A 19,957-nucleotide genomic window follows, 5' to 3' on the forward strand; every position below is an offset into this window, starting at 1 on the left:
TAATCATGTAGGTACATATTAAGAATTACACGTATAACCCCTGCCCCCTCTTATTAACCATACCTAAAACAAATCCGCTGAGGGTATCAATACCGAACCAACTGTCAACACTATCATTAAGAAACTCGCCCACAGTAATGAAGTAAAAACGATTCGATCTTGTAGAGCTCTTAGATGCCTGTTATGGTTCAAGACGGTCGTATCGAAAATCTTGTGCCGCATCGGTTTCTCCCGATATAATCGGACCCATGATTCTCCGTCAAAATTGTTCGCCGGCCCCAAACCTTTCAAGCTTTCTGTTTTCGAGGAGTTTTCTGTTATTATCTTCTGTATCTTATTATCGGGCGAATCAGATGGACCATGTGGTTGCGCCTGTCCAGGGTCCATCTCTGAGTGATTGTTTTCGAGATCCACATCCATAACTCGTTCCCATGGGCGGAGCTGACGCTTGCGATTCATGTACAACCCGACACTAATTCCGCGGCCTTCTATCAACCAGAAGTAAAGGCCACCATACCAAAACGGCAAAGCGGATAATCGAACCAGTCGATTGAGACTTGAAAGTATGAATGCGATATCTAGTAAAATGGCTAAGACGATTAAGAGAGTTCCGACAGCTCTAGCAAATAGTACTCGTGGACGATTGCTATTGTGAATGCTCCATTGAATGAAATTAGGATGACTATGTTCTCTTAATATCAACTCTGTGGCTAAGAAGGCAGGTAGGAAAGCAGATGGATGTGTCGTGTGTTGCAGCGCATGCATACAAGCCGTCCGATCTTTGCTTGTCAGTGTCAACTTTCGTAGCCCGGATATCGAGATATAATGGCGGGTTATTTGTGTGACCTCGTCTCGGAACGGCTGCGCTGAAACTGTCCCAACGTTAGCAACTGGGTAATCCATGAAGAGGAAGCTACTTACAAGGCTGCCATTGCAATTCCTTCTGGCTCTCTTTAATACCCAACTTAGACGCCGGAGTTCGAGGCCTCGAGAAATTGGTTTCTACTCGGCTAATTTCGGAGTCTAGTTCCTTGAAAGATGCGATGTGCTGAGTCCCGGTTGTTGTGATTTGGTCCAAGATCTTAAGTATACGATTCAACTTTTCCGTCCTCTCTCCTAGCGCCGCTGACCATGAGAGCTGTCGGAGGTGTGCTCCTCTTTTTGTTTCCCATGACGAAGATCGCGCTTTCTCTTGCTCAGACAGCTGGCTCCATCTCTCAACATAGTCGCAATACCATAGGTAAAACTGAAGGTTTTCTGCGTTGCGCTCTACATATATCAAGTAATCTCTGAACTCGTCTAGGGAGCATGGCTGGACTGTGGGTTAGTATTAATACCTACAGGTTTCAACCTGAATATACTTACGGACCGTGTATTATCCCTAATTATCTCTTCGAAAGATAATCTGGCCGGTATCTTCTCCTTGAATGCCCCTATACCCCTCAAGTGTGAACTAAACCACGAACCCATCGATGACTTCTCACACCAAAGTTATATCCGAGCCCGCGACAAAACAGTGACGACGTATGGGAATACAGCTGGGAACGAAGGTAGAAATTTCTAGTAGTAAGTTAGGATCTACTTTGTCTATAACCTAGTACTTTCGTTCAATTTCTTCAACAATTATCCCCCTGTCCTACGCTATGAGTAAGATGGATTGGCGAAGTTAACAATTAACATAGTAAATGTACCTAGGTAGGATCAAACACGACACATCCGTATAATATGAAGGGGGACCCGACTTGTTGTAGTAACCTATGTATTTAATAGCCGACCTTGTGAGCGAGAATTACATATGGTGTGTAGCAGTAGTGCCATGTTCATTCCATCGCAAATACACTACTACATTCTCAAGCGAGAAGCCCTCAGAAGAATTGATACAGAAATAATCCTTCGGCAATGAGACTGTTTCTACACTCTTAACAAATGTACACCAACATCGGTCGAAGCGAGGCATCTGTATGGGCATAGCCGACATTACTTGTTCGTAGAGTAGCCGCAAGCGCGCATACCTAGCGACACCGAGATCGAGTAACTTCAATTAAACCTGCGGCTGCATGCGCATGCCACACGATGTAACAAGGATTGACTATCACGAAATGACATCGTTTGCGATGTAGTTTCCTCTCCTCTGCATGGCTAATGAGCCGCCAGGCTCGCAATCCTACACTCTATAATAGAATTATATATTGATAAATGGAGATGAGTCGATCATTCAACAATGGCACATTCAGAAGTCTTGATATCTCAGTCCGCCACACCAAAAGCCAACACGCGACGGAAACCAACCCCTAAGCGAGACAACGAGACTTTGAGTATGAGAAAGCGTATTCCAAAGTATTCACATACGCGCGAAGGATTTCCCCAGGACAACTTCATACCGTCAATTCGGCAATCGTCCTAAACGAAATCGATATCAGATCATATCGCAATTCCTTCGCGTTTCAGCCCGCAGCGGGAGAACAAAATCAAAAAATACCGGCAGGATGCAAGTCGGGGGTTAATTCCGAGCGGCGCTCCTGCGTCAGCCGAAGACCTTTTGCAATGACGGATGGATCCTTACCCCGAGCGTTTGTTTTACTACTACAACTATGTAATACGACGATGCTATGCTACATTCTGGGGTTGTTCGACACAATTTCATAGATATTTAAGACGAGTATTTTATCGCAATCTAATTATATCTCGCCTGGATACTACCAACTACCTACCATAGGACTATTGATCATATCTCATATTCTTGTTGGGGGTCTCGCAAATTGACGTCTAGCCCCATCCCCATGGTTACGACTAACTGCATATCACAAGAGAAGAGCCAACGTCATTTGAAATTGCGGATTACTACGCTAGGAGATGGGTGAAATTAACATCGAATTCTAACGTGGGAATCTAGATGCTATCATGAATTTAGGACTAACATTTTTAGGGATCTCCTTTAGGTAAGCTTTATTCAATCTTAAGGTTCTACTATAGGTAAACCGATACCACTAATGATACTACATGTATGAACGACGTACGATTTATACGAAAGTTCTTCTCAGGCCCCTAATCATTCTCCCACAACGCCGTCAACCTTCACTCACCGAGGGCACACCCTTAAGCATATCTCAGAACCATAAACCACGCAACCCCAAGCGCAACCCCCTAAGCTGCTAACTCCAGTGGTACACAACTAGAGAACCCAAAATCAGGTCTAAGACCCTTGGCTCCTCCACTCAAAGCCGTCTCGGCCGTCTTCACAGTCAGTACTGTAGCGCCGTCTTCTAGTCCTAATGTAGTCTTCGTCGGTGTGCTTGTTCCCACACTTCCACTTCCACTCGAAGTAGTAGTAGCAGTACTTGTCCCCAGCAAAGTCGGTGGAACCTGCGAGCCGCTCAAAACGCTCGTCGCAAACCCAGGGGCAGCGCGGTACACCTTCAGACACCCATCATGCGCACACTGCGTACCCGGGGGACAACACCCGCCGCCGAAGTCGTTACCACATGCCGAAGCGCGAGGATCGCAGCGGGGACGACGGTCTGCGGTAGCTAGACACTCGTCTTCTGTTGTTGTCACTACGCAGCAGTATACGCCGGACGGGGAGAAAGAGGTGCTGTGGCATGTCATGTTGGTGGGACAGCACATATTCTGCGGTACGTTTCCGTTAGTTAAATTTCCCCCTTCACCTTCGATTGAACCGTGAAAGGAGAAAGAAGGACAGAAAAGAAGTAAGTAGAAAAAAACTCACCGGCTGTCCAAAAGCCTCACAACTATCCTTCATCCCACAAACCCCAATCCCCAACACAATATTCTCATTCCCACTCCCACCTCCACCTCCACCTCTCCTCCCAATCTGCCTCCCTCCCTCACCCTCATCACCACCACCTTTTCCACCAAGCGCACCCCCATCACTCTTATCCTTCAACAGAAACGCTCCACTCGAATAATACATAGCATCATAATAAACCGTGAACACAACCCCCACAATCAAAACCGCAACAACTAAAACCACAAGCCCGATCAAGAAAGCCCAACGCAGGCGCGGTCGGTTCTGGAACGGACACCATCGGTGCCAGTTAAGCAGTCGCTTGAAGCGGGTTTTGAGCGGTGGATTACTCTTCTCGACGTCCGTCTCCTAGACCTCGCGTTTGTGCGATGCGCAGTGTGCTGAGGGGATCGGGGCTGGTGTGTATACCGGTGTAGATGGGTTAACGCGGACGGTGGCGGGAGTCGTGGCAGTCGGGGGAGGTGTGGTTGGTTTTTGAGGTTGCGGTTGGTTTGGGTGCTCGGTTTTCTTAGGTTCTTCAGGTTGATTAGGTGGGTTTGGTTCAGACATGGTTAACTGGGATAGATATAGATAGGCCTAGTTAGAATAGAGTATTATCGTTCGTGGATTGTAGGTAGCGTATTATAACTGTAAGAAATATCTGTTTCTAGGGCGATATTGAAATGATGAGTATAGGTTACAAAGGATCGTTGATTTGATGGAGGATTGTGGTCTTTTCGAAGTCAGTGTAAAGTTCCACTCGAGAAAGTAGTTAAATAAATGTAGATGGGTTCCCATCCATCACGCCTTCCCTTGATATGATAAATTGAAAGTCCGTAGTAAGAACGACGCGCTCATCGAAGTGTCTGGGAAGTTAGTATCCCCTTCACTTCTTACCTTACACACCGTAGTAGTACTGTTGAAACTCTACACCAATCATGTCACATCTTATGAATCTCATGAATCTCGTTCCATCTGGGTATCATTGCCGATTTGGCACTTATTCAATTAGTTTCGGGAATTCGATATTCCCCAACTATGAAATTGTTGCTTCATGACCATCGTCCGCGTCATTTGCCTGAAATCTTTAATGCGTTCTCTTCATATGCAATTTTGAAACACATCCTGTTGTCATTTCCAGGAGTGTATCGTCCAGTATGTACGAATCCCTACGGCAGAACGCCGTTCATTAGGTGATGGCGTAGACCCATCTAGTCCATCTAACTCAAGGCAGAAAACGCCGTGTACTATGCCTTTTTGGATGCTTGGTGACAAGCCACTAGCTGTGTAATCGAAGCGAAATTAGAATTATTCTCGACGAATAATGCGCAGCATAAAGACTCCGATGCCCTATAAAGTAGGGTAGGAGACCAACGAGTGAAGCATCGGGGTTGGAAGGTTGTAATTCTAAAGATTTGTCGTAGACTCAAAAGAAGATGGTAAAAACAATCATTACACCCACAAGGCCTGCGCCCATGCCGGCAATCTCCTGGGATCCAGAGACGGAGTTTGGTGTCTCCGTGGCGCTAGGGCTAGCGGCTGAGCCCGTAGCACTGGGAATTGATGAATATCCGTGAGTCAGTGTCTCTCCTAAGGTGGGGAGAGCGACGTTGCCGTCAACGAGCCATCCGCTAGCTGTTGATGTCGGGCACGCACGTGTCGAAACCGCTTTAGTGTCGTAGGCGGACTTGGCAACTCCAGTAGGAGTGAGAGTCGCCCAGTGCTTGCTAAGGTTCTCGAAATCGGGTGAGACAGGTGTCGGGGTACCAGCACGTGTGTAACCTCCAATCAAATTGGCGCCGGTAGCAGTTGGGTCGGCCTTTGGTCCGTAGGAAATAAGACCGTAATCATTGGCTTCTTCTAACCACTCATAGATGATGGCTCCACTCCAGTCATTCACCATTTCAGAGCCGAAAATAGAGTCTTGATCATCGAATAATCGCGGGCCGGGCTTATTGCATCCAGTCTCAGAGAAGAAAATGGGGACGGGGAAGTTCTTGGCCTGGTCCTGTAGGTTGGAGTAGCCGGAGGTCTGGTAATCAGTAGGATCACACCACTGGTACGAGTTGAGACCGTAGAAGTCAATGTTCTCGGACGAGTTTCCTCCACAGGTAAGATAGTCCTGGAGCCAAGGTCGGAGTTCCGCGATATCGGTAGCGGAGTAACCGATCGGAATCTTACGATAACCCTTGGAGTCTCTGTATGCCTTTAGATCACGGCAGCTAGATTTGATGAAGGGAGCAGCGAGAGACTGGTTGTTAATAGCAATGATCTCATTTCCAACGAATAAGCCTAGCAAGTTATCGTAGTTGTGGAAGGTATCCATAACTTTGGAGTAGGCATCGAATTGTGTCTGGTTCCACCACGGATCATTCTATAGAAGGTTAGTTCGAGCTGCCTTAAAATATAATCGAATAATTCTTAAGAGTATTGACTTACCGGTAGGATATAAGTATCAAAGGTATCCATGTCGATCATGGTGTAAATGCCAGCGTCAGAGAAAGCAGACATGCAGCCGGAATGATCCTCATTCGGGTCAACGTGGTAGACGCGAATGGTGTTGGCACCCAATTTCTTCATAAGCGATGCATCTCGAGTACATTGCTCAGTATCAACCAACGGGTCCTCTAAAGGAAATATTAGAAACAATATAGCTTATGCAAATGATATAATTTCAGGCTTACTCTCAGTAAGTTGGTAAGCAACTCCTTTTATGAAGAATTGGTCGCCATCGCTCGTGAAGAACTTGTTGCCGACTGCCTCGATTGTCGGTATCGCGTAGGATAGAGTAGCGCCAGAAAGCGCCAGAACCAGGGAAGAGAGCATCGTAACGTAGTTAAAAATATTTGTATGAAAACAATATCGATTCTTGCCTCGTAACAATATTTCCTACTTTATTACTACTGGAAAGCTCGAGTTGCAATAGCGATCAAAAACGAGAGTTCGGGAGCGAGTGTAAGTCGAGATAAGAGCGAATGGTGATTAGCGAGTGCAAGGGATAGAGAAGTATCAATGCCCGTAAGTTGTCGACAAACGAAGGCGCCCAGTAGCGAAACCTGGTAACAAACGGACAAAACGAATGTCTAATGATATTTCTCTCTTCGTCGTTTAACTCGACTCGATCCGACACTCTTAATCCTCCGCGAATAAACCACAGATGAAGATGATGTGTGGAGAGGGAAGAGAGAAAATAAAAGTAGAGAACGAAGATCTGGAGAAGAAATATGGATGTGTCGTGGCGTACGGGATAGGGTGAGATTGCACGCTCTAAGTCACACCAAGACAAGGCAAAACCCAGTAGAACCCAGCAAAAATCCATATAGAAAAAAGTACTTAATAATCCCTGGGCTTGTACCTACATATCAAACGCACTACCACCATAGCTAAGTTAGCTAAGTAGCTAATAATCGAAAGCGGGACCTATCCCCTAGGTAATCGTAAACAATCCTGGTAAATAAAAGACTATCCTACCTTGATTTTTTGGGGAAGTTGAATGTAAGCTTGGATTCTATAGGTCGGTGGACTGAAATCTCCGGGGAATCCCACCTTGGCCTAGACAAAGAGAGATAAGATTGGATTGGGTCTCTTTTCTTTTTCAAGGTCGAAAAACCAAGGACGAGGAAAGGATCCACATATATCCCCTGTTCGATGGTCCTAGTAAAGAAAATTTAAGAAGGTGCAAGTGCCCTCTCAACGGCCTTTCCTTCTGATCATTGTACCTATTGTACCTATCGCCAAGCTGTGACGCGTATGTAAAGTGCGGGCAATTGGATTTATTGGCTCGAACAACCGTGTATCGCTGCAAGCGGTTTGAATGTCTTGCATCATCATTGGTTCATCCTATCGTAGTTGTTCCGTGTTTCAGACCTTCTCATCCAGATGCTATTCTCATAACGGACATTGTGGGATCTATCAAATAGCAGGGATACGTAATAGACTCAATGCACTTCGTTGGGGATGGAACGAAGAGGTGTTCGATCCGAATTCCTTCATTTAGCCGTTAATTTCAACAGCTGTAGTTGACTTTGGGATGATTTAGGAATGTAATGTAAGGTTGGATCCGAGTCATTTCTTCAACTATTAAGCCAAGCATCTCGGGAGTATCCTAGCCTCTTCAAACTACATGAACCTAATTCATAAGTCTGATAGGAAAAATGGAAATTCGATTCAGCTCGAGTCAGATAAAATATTTAAGTTGGCGAGCCTGTAACTTTTTTGTTCTTCTTCCTTGTTGCTGAGTGCAGCTCTAGTGCAAGTTTCCTGCATCGAGTGACGTCAAGTAATTCTAGTTCCATGTACATATGCACTCTCCTTGGGTACATGAAGACTGAGAGCTAAATGCCTTTCGTCCAATAATATTAGGCGATCTGCAAATATGTAGATTTATCACCTGGGCAGCACGGGTATCTACTTCATCTGCCTCTCTCTAATTAACGGCTTACACAAGCAACTAAACAATTTCGATATCCGACACGCTGGATTCGTTTCAAACCGATTCAGAAACACAAAATAAAATGTTGATGGATGGGTGGTACTACAATCCTAATGTAATTGTGTCGTAGTAATCAATGTGATGTGCGTGGAAGTACCTAGGTACAATCTGAGCCCGATGATTCCAATTGGTCGAGATTAACTGGAGCAAATATATTTATCGATAAGGTGATAAGCTCATTCGGGCTTGGACGGATGCCGCCAGCCGGCAAAGGTGGGATAAGAAACTTCCAATAACTTTTTTTTCTATGCGGTCAAGTTGAATGTGGGAATTTCTATCTCCGACATTCATCTTGTTCAGCAACCATGGTACGTTGATTTCCTGATTTACTTTTTAATACAAATACTAACGCCCTTGATAGAAGATAAAAGCTTTAAGTCGCTCGGTTGCGACCTACCAACCAGCCGGATCTGATGTCCCCAAAGCGCCTCGAAACCTCGACCCAGCGATCCATCCTTTCGAGCGAGCACGAGAATACACGCGCGCTCTCAATGCCGTAAAATTGGAGCGCATGTTTGCGCAACCATTCATTGCGCAGCTTGGAAATGGTCACGTAGACGGTGTTTACTCCTTGGCGAAGGATCCCAATTCCCTTGATAGATTTGCGTCGGGTTCAGGTGATGGTGTTGTAAAATGCTGGAGTTTGACAAGTAGAGACCAAATCTGGAAGACGACTGCGCACGAAAACATTGTTAAGGGAATGGCATGGACGCCTGATCAAAAACTTCTTACATGCGCTTCCGATAGATCAGTCAAGATTCACGACCCCTACAACACACCGGACGATTCAGGACCTATTCACTCATGGCTTGGTACGAACGCTTTTACAAGCTTGAGTGTTCATAGGTCGAAGAACGCATTCGCAGTTGCTTCCGACGTTATTTCTATTTACGATCTCGACCGATTTACAGCCGCACCAGAAGTTCTCCGATGGCCTTCATCCGGCGAAACGATTACTTCAGTCTCCTTTAATCAGAGCGAGACTTCAGTGCTGGCGTCTTGCTCTACCGACCGCTCAATTATTCTATACGACCTCCGAACATCCTCGCCACTTGCGCGTACCTATCTAAACTTCAGCTGCAACAAGTTATCTTGGAATCCTATCGAGCCAATGAACTTCGCTGCGGCGAGTGAAGACCACAACGTGTATATATTCGATATGCGAAGATTCGACCGAGCATTGAACATCCTGAAGGACCATGTAGCAGCAGTTATGGATGTAGAGTTCTCGCCTACAGGACAGGAGCTTGTTACGGCTTCTTACGACCGCACTATCCGATTATTCAACCGAGACCAAGGACATTCTAGAGATGTATATCACACAAAGCGGATGCAAAGAGTTTTCTGTGCGCGATGGACACCAGACTCAAAGTATTTGCTAAGTGGATCTGATGACGGAAACATTCGTCTTTGGAGGGCAGAATCCTCCAAGCGAGAAGGTGTCAAGTCTGCTCGGCAGAGACAAGCACTTGAATACAACGATACATTATCCGAGAGATTTAGTCATATGGTACGTTTCTGCTTATTCCTTACCAAGAGGTTTCCTACTAACATAAACCACTTTAGCCTGAGATTAGACGTATCAAGCGTCACAGACATCTACCAAAGGTTGTGAAGAAGGCTGGTGAAATTAAGAAGGAAGAACTCAAGGCTATCAAGCGACGAGAGGAGAATGAGAGGAAACACACAAGGAAGCAGTTTGAGAAGAGGAAGAGTGAACGTGATAAGGTCATTCTAGCAAAGGAGAAGTGATGGTTGATGATATCCTTCATGAAGAGGCTTACGCTATGGTACATTCAGGCAATGCATTTACAGGGCGTTAAAGGAGTTGGAGATCAAAAATCGATACCAGGCAAGACTTAGGTTAGCTGCATCCGTATTCTCACAATACAAAATCAGAGATGAGAATTATGAATGATAAATCTCTCATAAGAACCTTAAGTAGGCGCTGAAATTTGCACTTATAATTCTACCACAAAGAATACACGAATAATATCACGAGACAAGATGCCTCCTGAGCAGAAATCTACAAGTACTTGAAAGTTAAGTCGTAACGATACCCCTGTAAGATCGGTTCCCGCCGATTGGTTAGGTACAGTAGGAACCTGCCTTAGTTGAAACTTTAGGCGCTCGGGCCAATTGTTTCAAGGGTCGGATGTTGTACAGTAAAGCTTTTTAGCTTTTAGAAGCTGAAAGTGAAGTTGCGATCCCGGATTCGAACATCTGATTGTAGACACTAAGCTGGTCTAACAAACTTCCTTTTTTCCTTCTTTCCACCTTGTTGTTCGATAATTTAACTTTATACCATTCTTTTTGGCAGTGTCCTAATCGTAGGTACTCAGAATTCCATTCTCTAAAGTCAATTCTAGGTGCTTGCTGGTCAGCATCGTGTCCTCAACTATCCGCAATCATGAACCAACCTCGGCCAACGACGCGCGAATCGTGGGTTTCGTCCATATCCGTCGACCTCTTCCTCAAAGTCCTCAACGTTACCTTATTACATCCATTCGTAGCATGGATTATACCGCTATGCTTCCGCGCCGAACACCAAGACTATACTACGAGGCCGATGATAGTTAGTATTACGTGGGCGATATTCGTTACGCTGCTATGGATGGGAAATGTCATGAGCCACAAGATCGCATATGGGATACACCGAGAGGTAGACTTGACTGAAGAGGTCATTGTGATAACAGGTGGAGCTAGTGGGCTTGGCCTGTTGATCGCTGAAGTGTATGGTATGAGAGGTGCTACGGTCGCTGTTCTGGACATTGCCGATCTAGAGAGTACCGATGCCCGCGGCATTACATATTACAAGTGCGATGTGACAGACAAGGCCCAGATTGCGAGAGTTGCACAAGAGATAGAGCGCGATGTACGTATTGACTTATGGTATTCTTACGTGACTTGACTAACAGTACAATTCACAGCTTGGAACACCTACCGTCCTAATCAACAATGCCGCCATTGTTGTTGGCAAGAAGCTGCTCGATATGGATGTAGAAGAAGTTGAGAGGAGCCTCACAACTAACCTCTTGTCGCACTTCTATACTATCAAGCAGTTTCTTCCGGGTATGATTCGTAACGATACTGGTGGCACTATTGTAACTCTATCAAGTGTTATTGGCCACCTCGGTGCTGCTCAGCTAGCCGACTACGCTGCCGCCAAGGCCGGAGTAACAGCTCTACACAAGTCTCTCGCCGCCGAATTACAAGAGTACCCGGAGATTAAGACCATACTTGTTACGCCCGGTCAACTCAGCACGCCACTTTTCTATGGCGTCAAAACTCCGAACCCCTTCATTGCCCCAGTGGTCGAACCGATAGAGGTGGCCAAGGAGATCATCAAGGCCATTGATCTTGGCCTGAGTGATCACATTGGCACCCCTCTATACGCACGCTGGGTGGATTGGTACAATGTGTTGCCTGTGGGTGTTCAGAAGATCGCCCGAAAACTTTCGGGCATAGACACTGGTATGAAGACGTTTGTCGGCCGCAAGGGAACCGAATTGAGCGAAAAGAACGGAAGCTTGATCTAGCTGGGTTTGGTTGAGGAGATCTAGTTAATGGAAGGCTATTTACGATTAAATACCGCACGCAGACGGCCGAATGCTGGCGTTCGCGAATCTGTTAAGATATAGTGATGGGTGTAATGTATAAAAATACCTCTAGGTATGTGCGGTGTAGTAAAACAAGTGGCACGCTTCAGCAAGACTTACGAATATCTTGATGTGTTTGAGGCTATGCACAAATCTTGGATAAACTGTTGTGTAACTTGTCTGCTAGCCTGCTGTTCGACATTATTCGTATCGCATCCAGCCACCTGAGAACCGTGCCCTGTCTTGATCAGGTGAAGGCGACCGAAAATTACCAGTCACAATGGCCGCCGCGGGCTGGCCATTTAGGGCCTTAATTCTAATCGAGCCAGTAGGATATGTCGCACTGCATATAGTATTGTAGATATCTCATGCTGTGACTGGTTAGTTCGGTCCGAGTCTTGTCGCTAATATCACCGAAAGCTTTAAAGACGCCCACGCGGCTACCTGCAGGTCTGGTATAACACTCCAATTGATGTTGGCTTATCACAATGAATCCGGGTTGCGCCCGCTCCCGTGCTGATGCAGCTGCTGCGGTACATATATGTAACACCGCCCACGGGCGACAGCCGACGACGTCATGTATAGGGGTGTAGCCCTAGTAAGTTCTTTTATTTTTTCGTATCAGGGCATTGTTCGCCGGCTTCAAATGCGATCAGTGCTAAAGCAAAACGAGGTGAATAACTTTTTGCCTCGCCTAGACTTGCTTCAGGGGAATGATAGGAGTTCGCATACACACCTTCGTAAGTAACCCCTTATCATCAGTGAGGTAGTACGCACGTATGTGCAATAGCCGATGGTGATACAGCATGAACATTTTCCCATGCCACAATCCAATATATCTAAGAGGCTGCTTGAATGTAATTTAAATTCCAATGCAATACTGCTAATACAATACAATCAGGCAAGCGGTCGACGCCAAAACGCGTACACATAACCGGCGATCTTACCTCGTGTGCTTGCTGAATCATTAGGTGATTGAGATATCTGAAGCCCCTTTATGTGTTGTGTAATGACCAACCTGCCTCTTTTAATCTATCTTGCAGGACCAAGATCAAGGTGTATGAGAAGAAAGTGCATCTCGTGAAGGGAACGTCAATTAACATTGTTTGTTAGATGTATCAAGAAGCAGCTGAAAAGGGATAGTGGTGAGGTTTTATGTATATTGGAAAAAATCACCTAATAATCTGAGAAGGGAAGGAAAGGATATTCTAGATGTATAGTTACATCCGGTGAATATCTCGAGATAGAAGTTACGTAGAAGGCTGAATAGCTGATTTACAGCTGGAAAAGTTAAGCTCAAAGTAGAATTCGGTCTTCTGCCAGCGAAAATCATAACTCCTTTTCCTTACATTCGCCATCTGACCTTTAAGAGGCAATTCATATGTAAAATAATTTTATATGGACATAATTGACGCCACCACAACCCACTAACCGGAGTTCCAGCCGTTCCGAATTAACGAATTAAGGGAGCGCCTAGCCTTGGTCTTGATTACTGTACTAATTCTATACACTTCTCAACGGCTGCCAAGTGGCTCGTGATCCTATAACAATTTGGCTATCAAGAAGGTCACCTTAACAGCCAAGGGTGCTATCGGTATTCATCGGCTCTAAATGGAAAAACATCGACATGTCAATATTAAATCATTGTGCCTTATCCCATGCATACTAGGGCTGGAGCCGTGTCACGGCACATCTTTCCCAAGTACCAAAAGATCCCTGAGAAGTCGAGGTTGGGGCATCGCATTAAAGGATTGCGGCGCGTGGGGGAACAGGGGGGTTCCTAGAAAATAAGGGATTGACATAATCATCAGGTCTTTAGGTCTCTCTGAAGGATCAATCTAATGACTTGCATAGGAAAGTCAGCCTTGGAGACCTGCCTGGCGGGTTCACCGGACAATATATTGTTGCTTGTGAACACGAGGAAGGGTATCTTCGGGGGCGAGACTAACGCCTCTATGAGCTTATTCCAGGCATTATTAAACGCCCCTCTAGAGTATATACGTCGATATCGAAACTCACGAGAGCCTCTCAATTGTATCCCGCATTAGTGGCGTTGACCGGGGGGGGGGGTGGTTTATCGACTCGAGAAAGTCGATCCTGATAAATGGGTTTGACATCGATTCAGGTGGGGGGAAGAGACCCTTGATCACGCCGCTTTACGCTACAGCCTGCTTGGCTCCAGACCCCCAAAATGATAAACTGACATAATCAGATCATTGACCTTCATCGTTGTAACCTATGTTTTTATTGACGATAGGCGCAGTTCAAGATTCGGCACTAAAAAAGTCAAAAGTACAAGCAGCAATTAAGAAAAAATTATAGAATGTAGTCGTCCAGACATTTTATGTCCTGGGTGAGGCTCGAACTCACGACCTTTGGATAGCCCAATCCTGGGGGATTGAGTCATATGACTCTATGAGACCAACGCTCTGACCAACTGAGCCACCAAGACTAATGATTAAAAGTTGGTTGATTTGTTGTGCTTATATTGTAGGTGTGGCGTATAGTTAGTTGCAATACCTCCACTCTCTAGTCTCCCCCGATTTTGCCGAGGAAATATACTGCGAAAGCGTGGGGCTCACGCTAATGTAAAATGGGGGGCGTCTACATTTAGCTTTAGTGTTAGAGGTACGTGCTCAAGATAACTACCGTTGGTATCGAGATGGTTAATTCTAATTCGACAATGTCATAAATAAAGTCTATACTTTATGTCATGCTAAACTTAATATTACGTGAAAGTTGTAGAGTTAGAAAAGACAATTAGTTCCAGTCTAATGGTAGAGAAATAGGGGTAACTTAAAGTCATAAATTTGAATTTAATTTCAATATTCAAGCCGGAAACATCGAGCACTTTCAACATTGCACTTTCACATTCCCATGCATAACTTATTCATGACCATTCATAAATACAACAGCTTAGTCATGTAACTGAGAATTACCTGAATCGAATTGGAACAAAAGCGGCGGATACACTATACTGAATTAGTCGAGTGACAAGAAGAAATGTATCGAAGTAATTTATATAATCAGACACCCAAGGACATGTTCTTATCTATTGCCTTCCTTCGACCAATCGCATCCTTCACCTCATCCAAGAATCACCCTAAATAACCACCAACATGATTTGCTAAGTCTAGGTACCTACAAAGTAAATCAGGTCAGGATTCTCCAGCAGCAGCCGTGAAGGGGTCTTCTGGTCTTCTCTTATCATATACCATGCTCCTCCTACTTTAACGGATTGCCCTTTTACTACTACTACGCCAGTCTTATATGGAACTTATCGAGGTCCCTCTTGTCCTCTCGGGGGTAGTATATGTGCTTGAAAATGCCAGACCGCAAAAACAGAAAGATTGCCTCCTCCAGGCAACATTTGCTTTGTGCTGAACTACTTTGACCCCCTTCATGTTACACCTGCGCCGACGCCCTCTCTCGGTTAAGGAGTATGCATACGCATTTGTTACTCGTAGATTCTACTAATGTATAATACGGCTTACTTTCCTGTGTTGCTCTGCTGACATTACATTACCAAATCTCATGCCCTAATCTACCAGGGAAATTTTTGTTGTCGCAATATTCCCCATACATACCTCATACCGGTATATTATTATTATTTTATATTACATACACACATTACATACATTACCGTACATGACGCGCCAGGGTCGCGTGACCATACTGACCGTTTAGGGTGGATCGATCTATGGTGTAATGCTACCCTTGCTATGTCTACGGTAGCCATGTGGTGGGATCCATCTCGGATTGAAGCGACTGTTACTCGACAATTCGTCTGTTCGCATTTGCTTCCCGAGGAGATCAAACGACTGGATTTACCACTAGGGTTCGGCGATGGGTTAACAGATGGAACATACTGGGAATGGATTGACGAAAAGGCGAAACGCATATTTCTCATTCTTGTAGACCTAGGTGTACCGGATCAGATCTTCGGACTTATCGATGATAGCTGGGATGATGATGACCTTCCGATACCCCCAGGTGAGATCGAACGGCTGGCGCTTACACCCACCCGGGATGACAAACTCGAGAAGAGATTTTATTTCCGGCAATTCCACTATCTACTCAAATTCGTCGAAAAAGGCGAATATGTAGTATACCAAGGTCCCGAGGTCGTCCCACTGAACGTGGACAAACGACCCGGACTGAATCTCAACAGCGTCGTGGATAGAGTTGAGTTACCGAACAGACCTGGAGAGGCTTTCTCGCGGCGTCGCATCCCGATTGGAAATGGACCTGGCATGTTGACGGAAGATGAGTTCCTCTACGAGATCCATAAAGGCAAGAATTTTGAGAATGATCATCTCGTGTCTTACTTCGGGTCGTATGCTCACCAGGGGTTCGTTTATGTTCTCTTCACACACCCAAGCGACTATAGCCTCAAGTCCTTGTTAGTGAACATGCCTAGCTCATTGAAATCATTAGCAAAGCAAGACCGGCGGCGCCTCCTCATGAACTGGATACACTGCCTTGTGGATTCGCTCTGCTATCTCCACAGCCACGGATTATCACATGGAAACATCAAACCATCAACCATTCTATTCAACTCCGAAAATCAAATATTCTACACAGATATAAGCCGTCTAAGCATAGACGCAATATCCAATAACTCAGACCGCCCAACCTTCGACAAAGAATCCTACGACTACGCCGCCCCTGAACAATGGTACCGCCCATCACCCACGCACTCTCATTCCGGGCTCCACCGGAAAAGCACACTCATCGCCTCCTCAGTATCAGCCTCCACATCCTCAGATAACTCCTCATTTTCTATCAACCGCGGAACATCCGAAAGCAGCACATCACCCTCTTCTCTCCTACACTCCCCCACACCCTCTCTCAACCCTCTCGCCGTCGACATATTCTCCCTCGGATGCATAATCCTCGAACTCATGTCCCTCCTCTTAAAACGCCAAACCCGCAACTTCGCCTCGCACCGCGCAGCCAAGCATAAGCAGGCGGGCCGAGGCGGCGCAGTCCTAGACTCCTCATTCCACAAAAACATTGGACAAGTCGAATCCTGGATGACGGGCTTAGCCAAGGAAGCCGCGGCCAAGAACAAAAAACACCGCGGCGAGGATCCGATATTCCGCGGTGTGGCCCCGACGCTACAGCTCGTGGCTCGTATGATGTCGGTTGTGCCCCAGGAACGGCCTACGGCCAGAGAAGTCGAGCAGCGCGTATACCGCATCCTAACCGAGGAATGCGGGATCGCGGAACCGCATTGCGTGCACCAGTACGAAGGCTTCGATTTCGGGCTCGGCGGTCTGCATATTAGTCGCGGGGACGGATTTAATATCGCGACGACGCCGAGGCGGTATAGTGGGTCTGTTAGACCCGGTTCGTCATCAAAGTTGGCGGCTTATCGCCCGTTGAGTAGTAGCTCGATCCAAGAGCGGGATATGGCGGGCGCGAGTGGGAGTGCGACGGGGAGTAGCTCGCAGGCGCAGCGAAATGCTGGGATGAATAGGGTGCGCACTTGGCAGGCTCATATGTACGCCGCAGATGGTGGGGGTAACCTCTCTCGTACTAGTTCGATGTAGAGGGAAGAATGATTAACTGACATTATGGCGTATGATGGTAGAAACGACGAGTTTTGGGTAATCCTTTGGGGCATGAGGTCAGGAGGAACGGTTGGGAGGGTTGATTGGAAGCGGCACATACACGTATAGGGAGTTGGGGTTTTTTGATATGGGGAAAATGAAAAGAATCATCTTGGTGGCACTTGTGTCTATACTCTCGTTTAGGGAGATGGAGGAGGTTTCTCTTGGACTAACACGTAACTTACCTAACTACCTAGGTAGTTATGTGTATATCTTTTATCGTGAGTAACTGGGTGGAAATTTGGTCAGTTGGAGGATGGTTGAATGTGAGATGAATATTGTGAAAGCATAACCTACCTAGGTACATTATCACAACTTAGTCGTATAATGACGATATTGAGCCAACGAATCCAAATACCTGGCATGTAGGAAGGTTAAGAGCGATTCCTAACATATAGTGATAATTGGCACATAATACTGCTACTTAGAGGTATAGTAGGTGTCGTATATATTCTGGGTATCTCTTAACAAGGCTACAAGTACTATTCTTTGATTATCGTTATCTCTTTAGCAATACTACTCCCATTTCAAAGCAATACAAGGTATCTGGGGTTATCCTTCGAGCCAATGGACTGGGCACTGATGTGTGCTTGAGATGTAGAAGATTGAGAATGTACCTACATGAAGTACCTCTGTACCTTTGAATCGTGGGCGGAACGGATTTACGGGCAACTCCGCGCTAGTCCAGGCAGTTCAAGCTGCGTCAGTGGTAGGTACCCACTTTAATTGCTTTAGGTAATCGCAAGGCTGGAAGCTACCATACGAACGAAACATCAACGGCCATTAAGCTCCAGTTGTACATTCGTACTATTCAGTAATTCTTGCCCTTCTCATTCACACCAACAATCAATTTCTGCAGGGACAACCGTCGTGGATTGATTCGGAACTCTAACGACTTACTCTAAAAACAAAAACCTTGCCATCTTCCTCCAAAAATAAATCTAAACCTCTTCCCGAGCACGCGCCAATCAACATGGCTTCAAAGAAGCCGTCCGTGAAGGAGGCGCAATCCCTCGCCAGCTCCGATCCGCGAAAAGCTGAAGCTATTTACAAGGATATCATATCTCAACCTCCCTCTGTTACCTCCGATGCGGCGATTAAGGAGTACGAGAGCGCCTTGATAAGCTTAGGAGAATTGTATCGGGATGAGAAGTGAGCATCATCCTCAAGAGAAGTTTGACTTTGGCGCATCGTATCTGACATTTGTGTGTAGGAAGCCAAAAGAGCTTGTAGATCTAGTTACGACCAGTAGGACTGTTCTTTCTAGTTTTGCAAAGGCTAAGACGGCCAAATTGGGTATGTCCTGATCATCATCTTGCTTTTCTAATAGTAAACTGTCTTCTAATCTTTATGTTACATAGTCCGTCAATTACTCGACCTCTTCGAAGCCATCCCGAACACAACCGACATCCAGATCGCCGTCACCAAGTCATGTATAGAATGGGCTACTTCCGAACGAAGGAGTTTCCTGCGCCAGAACCTCGAGACCCGCCTTGTTACCCTGCACATGGCCAAACAATCCTACTACGATGCCCTGACCCTCATCAACGGCTTGCTGCGAGAACTCAAGCGTCTCGATGACAAACTAGTACTCGTAGAAGTCCAACTGCTGGAATCTAGAGTATACCACGCTCTTGGCAACAACTCCAAGGCCCGCGCAGCCTTAACCAGCGCCCGAACAAGCGCCGCCTCTGTCTACACACCACCTCTACTCCAGGCGAACCTTGATATGCAATCCGGCATGCTTCACACAATGGACCAAGACTTCAACACAGCATACTCCTACTTCATCGAGGCGCTCGATGGATACCACACACAAGATGAATCGGCTAAGGCTACAGCAGCTCTACAGTATATGCTTCTTTGCAAGATCATGCTAAACCTAGTCGACGACGTCAACAACTTAATGGCATCGAAGCAAGCGCAGAAATACGCAGGTCAGAACTTGGAAGCCATGAAAGCGATCGCGCGCGCACACTCGAACCGATCTCTCGAAGAGTACGAACGCGCGCTCGCTACATACCGCTATGAGCTGGGCAGCGACGCTTTCATCCGCAACCACCTCCGCCGTTTGTACGACGCCATGCTCGAGCAGAACCTCATCAAGGTCATCGAACCCTTCAGCCGCGTCGAGATCGCCCACGTCGCGGGAATGGTTGGTCTAGATACCCAGCAGGTCGAGCGCAAGCTCTCCCAGATGATTCTTGACAAGGTTATTGTGGGTGTTCTTGACCAAGGCGCCGGTTGTCTGATTATTTTCGATGAGACACACCGCGATGAATCTTATGATGCTGCGCTCCAGACGATTGAGAAGTTGAGCAATGTCGTGGATGTGCTGTACACGAACCAGGCTTCCATGCTAGAGTAAAGGAGATAATGGTGGCAGTAGCTTGGTATGGTGGCTGGGAAGTAAAGGAGTAAATTTTGTACGGCGGGCCGAGTCGATGCGGATTACTCTCTTCATGGAATAGAAGGAAGAAATGCTACTCGGCCGTTGTAATATTAC

General features: G+C 46.1%; 7 protein-coding genes and 1 non-coding gene across 8 annotated transcripts; 4 read left to right on the top strand and 4 right to left on the bottom strand.

The window, feature by feature from the left end:
* Positions 1-63: 63 nt before the first annotated feature.
* F4822DRAFT_429538 (uncharacterized protein) lies at positions 64-1,470 on the bottom strand (the record flags this gene model as incomplete). The annotated part of the gene is made up of 3 exons (XM_051461119.1): positions 64-872; positions 922-1,312; positions 1,366-1,470. 3 exons carry the CDS (start codon positions 1,468-1,470, stop codon positions 64-66), a joined length of 1,305 nt encoding a protein of 434 aa, XP_051314696.1.
* A 1,283-nt stretch (positions 1,471-2,753) lies between these two features.
* F4822DRAFT_404390 (uncharacterized protein) lies at positions 2,754-3,836 on the bottom strand. The gene is made up of 2 exons (XM_051458200.1): positions 3,728-3,836; positions 2,754-3,627 (listed from the first exon to the last, which is right to left on the bottom strand). Exons 1-2 carry the CDS (start codon positions 3,758-3,760, stop codon positions 3,145-3,147), a joined length of 516 nt encoding a protein of 171 aa, XP_051314697.1. The 5' UTR covers positions 3,761-3,836; the 3' UTR covers positions 2,754-3,144.
* A 1,220-nt stretch (positions 3,837-5,056) lies between these two features.
* F4822DRAFT_262369 (glycoside hydrolase family 72 protein) lies at positions 5,057-6,772 on the bottom strand. Its single transcript, XM_051454591.1, has 3 exons — positions 6,430-6,772; positions 6,185-6,372; positions 5,057-6,119 (listed from the first exon to the last, which is right to left on the bottom strand). The coding sequence occupies exons 1-3, from the start codon at positions 6,569-6,571 to the stop codon at positions 5,172-5,174; spliced, it is 1,278 nt and encodes a 425-aa protein (XP_051314698.1). The 5' UTR covers positions 6,572-6,772; the 3' UTR covers positions 5,057-5,171.
* A 1,696-nt stretch (positions 6,773-8,468) lies between these two features.
* F4822DRAFT_404396 (WD40 repeat-like protein) lies at positions 8,469-10,240 on the top strand. Its single transcript, XM_051458201.1, has 3 exons — positions 8,469-8,545; positions 8,599-9,747; positions 9,804-10,240. The coding sequence occupies exons 1-3, from the start codon at positions 8,543-8,545 to the stop codon at positions 9,987-9,989; spliced, it is 1,338 nt and encodes a 445-aa protein (XP_051314699.1). The 5' UTR covers positions 8,469-8,542; the 3' UTR covers positions 9,990-10,240.
* A 160-nt stretch (positions 10,241-10,400) lies between these two features.
* F4822DRAFT_262414 (NAD(P)-binding protein) lies at positions 10,401-12,095 on the top strand. Its single transcript, XM_051454592.1, has 2 exons — positions 10,401-11,112; positions 11,168-12,095. The coding sequence occupies exons 1-2, from the start codon at positions 10,648-10,650 to the stop codon at positions 11,774-11,776; spliced, it is 1,074 nt and encodes a 357-aa protein (XP_051314700.1). The 5' UTR covers positions 10,401-10,647; the 3' UTR covers positions 11,777-12,095.
* A 2,086-nt stretch (positions 12,096-14,181) lies between these two features.
* F4822DRAFT_t72 lies at positions 14,182-14,288 on the bottom strand. The gene has a single exon. It is a non-coding gene; the product is annotated as a tRNA-Met (tRNA).
* A 1,363-nt stretch (positions 14,289-15,651) lies between these two features.
* On the top strand, positions 15,652-18,044 carry F4822DRAFT_404406 (kinase-like domain-containing protein). The gene has a single exon (XM_051458202.1). It carries the CDS (start codon positions 16,090-16,092, stop codon positions 17,389-17,391), a length of 1,302 nt encoding a protein of 433 aa, XP_051314701.1. The 5' UTR covers positions 15,652-16,089; the 3' UTR covers positions 17,392-18,044.
* A 380-nt stretch (positions 18,045-18,424) lies between these two features.
* Positions 18,425-19,819, top strand: F4822DRAFT_429544 (PCI-domain-containing protein; the record flags this gene model as incomplete). Its single annotated transcript, XM_051461120.1, has 3 exons — positions 18,425-18,603; positions 18,665-18,747; positions 18,813-19,819. The coding sequence occupies 3 exons, from the start codon at positions 18,425-18,427 to the stop codon at positions 19,817-19,819; spliced, it is 1,269 nt and encodes a 422-aa protein (XP_051314702.1).
* Positions 19,820-19,957: the final 138 nt, after the last annotated feature.

This window comes from Hypoxylon trugodes (assembly GCF_022578975.1).
Source record: "Hypoxylon trugodes strain CBS 135444 unplaced genomic scaffold F4822scaffold_5, whole genome shotgun sequence".
NCBI lineage: Eukaryota > Fungi > Ascomycota > Sordariomycetes > Xylariales > Hypoxylaceae > Hypoxylon > Hypoxylon trugodes.